Below are 5,970 nucleotides of genomic sequence, written 5' to 3' on the forward strand. Positions count from 1 at the left end.
TTACCTTTTATTTGCCAGTAATGGTGTGGAAATAAGCTATGGGTGGAGAGGAAGAAAAGTGGGCCTGCCTACCCTTCATATTCAGGTCACACATATGATAGCTACTACTGAAAGAAAATTGTAGCTACTACCTGAGACATGTCTGAATTTCATTTTAATCATAGTGAATAAATTTTGTAATGTCCTAAGAAAGATCAAACATCACTTATATCTCCCTAGCATTCAAGGTATCATAAACTAGCTGCTTGCAGCAATGTGAGATTCAGAGAGCTGTTCTCCTGCTTATTCACCTCTGCTAATTTTGCAGACTGCTCTGCTGCCAATTCCTGTTTTAAATGCAGCCTGTACTACTTAAAAGGGGATGTTTTTCCAAATTACATTCTAAGAAACCATTGAGGTGATCTGATCCTCCACCATAATGGGTGCAAAACAACTAGGCCTCTTCCAGTTGGGAACAGAGTTAAAGGGCATACCTTTACTTCCATTCACCTTATAACCTAATACAAGCAGAGGAAGTAGCACCAGCAACAATCTCTTCTACTTAAAATACAAATGGTTTGTAATACTCACTACAGATGTGGAAAAGTGAGAGATCAAACCTGTTCTCTGCTAAAGAACTCTGCAACCCCATTTTCCGTATTTTTAGCTGGTGTACCCTAATCATCAGATTACAGCATTCTGTCCTGTTGGAGTTAAGTGCAATCACAGGACTGCAGAAATAAAGAGTACTTGTGAAAGGGAAGAGATGTTGGATTTCAGTCCATGTTCTAGAGAAAAACCACACACGAAACTAAGGCAGATCACGTCAGGTGTTCTAAGGCATGTCTCAAATCACCTATTGCAATTAATCTAATGTCTTAACTTTGGCTATTCCAGCACAGAAGTCAGCAAAGCTCGAGTTGCTAACTGGAGTTTTGTCTTCTTAGACTGATGAAGAGAAGAGACAGGGCCTGCCTGTTGTAATGCCAGTATTTGACAGAAACACCTGCAGCATCCCCAAGTCCCAGATTTCCTTCATTGATTATTTTATAACAGATATGTTCGATGCATGGGATGGTAAGTACTGATTTTTCTTCCTTGCTCTGACACAGAGATTCAGAGATTCCTACAGTCCAAAATTACTAATCTCAAACTGGCTTTGCATCCAGTTTTTTCAGCGGCAGTGCCCATATATAAGCAGTACAACAGAGGATATTGTTTAATCGTGACACTGAAGCCTGTTTCACTGCACACAATGAAGCTGTGCACTTACTGGGCAATCTATGTAGCGAAGGAGTAATGGCTTAAAACTAAGGGGTTTTTTTTAATGTTTTTTTTCATTTAACACTGTAATTCTTCTGAGCTGCAGAAACTAAGACCACCCATGGCTGCACGTTAGCATAATTTAATGAAGGCACCATGCATTCAGAAAGAGATTTTCTTGAAAGAGAAACACACATTAAAAAAAAATCTTTCCCATTTTAGTATTACTTTAAGGAATTGGAAGAAAAATAGAGAGTAGGAGAATGCCAATTTCAGATTAGGCTGGGCTGTTCTTCTGCCCATTCTATAAACATGGTAAAACACTTTTTCCTATTCTTTCAGCATTTGCACATCTGCCTGTTTTGATGCAACACTTGGCTAATAACTACAAACACTGGAAAACACTGGATGATTTGAAGTGCAAGAGTCTCAGGCTCCCATCAGAAAACAACAACTGATACTCAGTCAAGAAAACCAGACCTCTTGCTCTACCAGTTTCACTGTGAATCACTTAACAGAAACTCTTGGCTACAAAGGGGATTAATGTTGCTTTTCCAGTGAAATTAAGACTGCGTGACAAGAAGGAAATATTTTACTCATTTTTAAGCTTCTATGAATTCTACAGAAAAATGTTTTTAGAGGCTATATAAACCACAGATGACTAAGTGCTCTTTGGAAATAATATTTTGTGGCAGAAAATGTATTTCTGAAACTAGTTTCTAATACTGAATATGCACTTGTTGAATCTTGTAGTTGATACAACTGTATTCACTAATGCTTCACACAACTGTTTCTTCAGAGAGAGGGGTAATCTAGTCACCAGGAGAGGAAGAATAGCCTAACAAATAAGGATAGAAACTTCCCACTCATCTAGCATAAATTTGTTCCAATTCTATCAATGTTCTTCAGCCCTATGAACCATACTTCTAAAGAGAACATGCACAGCAAAACAAATAAATCTTAATAAATTGGATACATAAAAAACCCAAACATGACACCTTTTAAAACACCTTCTTATTACTCAGACTCCCTCAGAGCACCACCTGTTCTTTCTTTTCCACATAAAATCTTGGTAGGAGTCAATGTTCTCTAAAATTAATCATATAATACAGGAAAATAAGCACGTTCTGTCCAGGTAGTGCCATCCATATTGGTTCTCTGCCATCTTGCAGATGTTATCACACAAGTTTTCACCAAATTTTACAAAGAAAATTATTGTGGCACTTGATCACCATACTTTTTTATAAAAATGGTGTTTGTAAACATGGCCATAATTTTTATTAAACTGATCTAAATTTTATGGCAAGTTCATTTATTGTGTTACTTCTAGGATGAACTTATCACTTTTTAAAAAAAGTTGCCAAGCTATAATTTATAAAAGCATTATAATTTGTACTGCTTTACCCTTCTAATAAAATGCTGATTGGTTTTGTGATGTAAGAAGTACTTCAAAATATGTATATCATCTGGAAATCAAACATAGTTCTTCATTAGTTCTAAGGCATGAAATTTATGCTAAGGCTTTCAAAGCACAAGTGTGTATTTTTGTACATCTCATTTGAATCACATGCAGAACATGTTCTCAGACTATTCAGTAAACAAATACTAGCAGAACTACTGATTTTTAACACTGTGCACTCCAGGCTACAAGCAAGACTGTCAAAGCTGTGGCTGCAGTTAAAGAAGCAGTCCACCTACCCTGTGCTGTATCAAAAATCAAACTGGGTAAAGGAAAAGGGGAAAAAACGTAAACAACATAGATTGCTATGGAAGAATAGTGACAATGCTGTTTACTGCAGGTAGCTTACATATGTGCCAACCTTTTTTGTATGTTTTGTACCAAGTTCTGAAACAAAAGGCAACATTCATAAAATATATGTGCAGAAAAATGTATAGAAGCTATATTTTTGTTAGAATTGTAACAGATCCTTACTTCTATCATAGCCAAGGCAGGTTGCTGTGTATTAAAATGCCACATCATGTATATTTGAAGAATGGTGTTTCTGGTGAAGCATGGTTATTCATTCTTTCCTATGATATATGGCAACATTCTTCAGTGGGTTTTTATTCAGAGAAGTTGAACCTCTTTTTTAATACTGTATACTGTTTGCTTTTACCACTCCTTTATTCAGAACTAGTGGTCTTGGTGATTGTACCTTAACTATTCTGAACTGAACACTCATTGCAGTTTGCATTAGAGAAAAGAATTTCCCAAGATTTAAGCTTTGTTAATTTAATTTGTTAAATATAGCAACACTGTAAAACCATATCCATGTAAAACATTTAATTCATAATTTCTGTCACACTTCTGTCACACATAACAAAATGTCAACAGTGGAAGGCATCAAAAAAATAAAGTTCTTCTTGTGAACCAGAACTGTGGATAAGGCATTAATACAGAATCAATATAATTGTTGCAGGATCTTGTGTTTCTTCCCACAGTCAGACGAGAAGAGAGAGACAAAGAAGAGGAGAGAGAGGAGAGAGAGGAGAGAGAGGAGAGAGAGGAGAGAGAGGAGAGAGAGGAGAGAGAGGAGAGAGAGGAGAGAGAGGAGAGAGAGGAGAGAGAGGAGAGAGAGGAGAGAGAGGAGAGAGAGGAGAGAGAGGAGAGAGAGGAGAGAGAGAAAAACTGTGTGGATACAGGTCCTCTTTAGTAGCACAGATAAACCAGCGCAGATTAATCATAATCTGCCTGTTTTGTCAGATCTCCTCAACTAGTCCAGTTTACTAACAGCTGTTTGTTTCATGCTGTTGTCAGTGCACAGATGTAAAAGTAGCCACCTCAGAGTTGTAAAAGTATTAAGAGTAGGTCTGATATTTACTTCCATAATGTGAACATATGGAATTCAGTGTTACTGCAAGGTGGAAAAAAATTTAGGGCATCAGTTAGATGTAAAAAGTCTCATCTCCTCACCAAAATTCTGCTCAGTGCATCTCCCAACAGCAAGTGACAAACTCTCACTTAAGAAAGGAGTAGGATATATACCTATGTGCTCTGTTACACTCAAAGTTCATTCGTTAAACAAAGAACTCAGTACTTTTAAGTCAACCACCTTTAAAAGAGGAGACCCTTGGAAGATCTACTGCCAAAGGAGTGTATCTGAGAATAATGGCAATTTTGGTAAATATAAATATTTATACATGCATGTAGGACTATTTAAAGCTGAATTACATCCCTGTAAAATGCACAGCAAGTTTTGTGACTAGAACTGTTCAGTTAAAAAGGTCTTTTTCTCTACCAGGGATTCACTTAACAGCAGTTAAATAAAAAGGAAATAGCTGTTCTCATGATATAAAAAGAGATAACAAAAAATACGACCTTCCTTCTCTCTAGTTATAACTGATGATAGCATGGGGCTCTCCAAAAAACCAAAGTTTCATAAGCTTTCACTGTAAAGGTGCCATAACAATGTATACACACAAGCACTATATAAAACCAAATAGTTATTTTGCAATTAAAACAAGGAAGATCCAAAAAGACATTTTATCTCCCCAACTTCTCCTGGGTAAACCAAAAATGCAACATCTGCTGAAGAAGACAAGCTGAAGCAATATAAACTTAACATGCTTTCCTCTCTCAAGGTTAATACCATACACCCAAAGGCGTGTTATCCTCAGCTGCAATCCAAATGCCTTTCCTACATGAGTCAACAGAATAGTCAGCCTTCGCAAAGACCATGCAGCTCAATCTTTAACACTGATTTAACCTCCTTGAATTGAAAGGAGATGGTAATTTAACAATTCCTCCATCTGTTTTGTGGTTTTGAAATATGTTATTCTGAGCTCTATAATCAAGTAAGATTAGCTGTACAACCTTACTAAGCTAGGGAAAAATTACAAGTCAAAATCTTACTGCCCCTCTGCCCTTCATTCCAGGAAGATTACGGTCTCATAACAAGACTCAAGAGACAAAGGCGGTACCACTCTCCTTCTAAGTGGTGGGAGAAAGGAAAGTGCCCATGGTTGCTGCGGGAAGGAAGTCTGTAAGACTCTTTGGTTTCTTCTAGGAAGCTAGGAGCTTTCTCCTTTTGCTTCTGCTCTTGCGAGAATCTGCTTAGCCCTTTGTTTTAATCACACTTACTGCCACCACTGTATCTGAAGTCTGGAATTACAGCCATGTATTTTCCTGCACTGAAAACAATTCTCATTTATTCAAAGGGAAGAGATGACACTGAAAAGTTGCACAAGACTTATTCCTACACCATTTAAGAGCTGTATCTTCTGAGTAGACCTGAGGACAGTAGCACCCTCTTCTACATAGTTTTACAACCACTAAGTTCCCAAACTTTCCCTTTTCCTTAGCTCTTCTTTGTTCAAATGCTTATGTACCACTCATTATCTTGTCCTCCCTCATGCTTTCTTTGTATCAGATCTGGATTTAACTTTGCTTCATTTTTTGGTTTGTTGTTTTTTTTTTTTTTCTGGGGGGGAAGGGATTATTTGCTTGTCTGTTGATTAGTTTTTGCTTTTGTGCTTTGAGCTTTATGTTTTATTTTGCATTTCTTTCCCTACTCCTGTTTATCTGCTGCTATCACAGACTCTTAGTACCTCTGTACTTAGCTACTTATTTTTTAACCCTGAAATACTCTTTATCCTTACAAACTTGGTGCAGATTTCTCTGAAGTCAGAGTTCAGTTGAGAATTTAGTATTCATATGGCAAAACACAGATTCACTACTATTGAAATATCAACTCCTACTGCTTAAGAAAGAATTTTACATTCTGAAAA

At 37.0% G+C, this 5,970-nt stretch overlaps 1 protein-coding gene across 6 annotated transcripts in view; it reads left to right on the forward strand.

The window, feature by feature from the left end:
* PDE8B (phosphodiesterase 8B) overlaps positions 1-3,619 on the forward strand; it is a 76,935-nt gene extending 73,316 nt beyond the window's left edge. For all 6 annotated transcript variants that reach the window (XM_085567076.1, XM_085567078.1, XM_085567077.1 and 3 more), the window contains 2 exons: positions 927-1,056; positions 1,585-3,619. In XM_085567076.1, coding sequence (XP_085423202.1) covers positions 927-1,056; positions 1,585-1,700 — 246 coding nt within the window. In that variant the 3' untranslated portion in view covers positions 1,701-3,619. The remainder of the gene's footprint in view (positions 1-926; positions 1,057-1,584) is intronic.
* The last annotated feature ends 2,351 nt before the right edge of the window (positions 3,620-5,970 follow it).

The sequence above is a fragment of the Lonchura striata genome, chromosome Z (genome assembly GCF_050655825.1).
Source record: "Lonchura striata isolate lonStrDom1 chromosome Z, ASM5065582v1, whole genome shotgun sequence".
Taxonomy (NCBI): domain Eukaryota; kingdom Metazoa; phylum Chordata; class Aves; order Passeriformes; family Estrildidae; genus Lonchura; species Lonchura striata.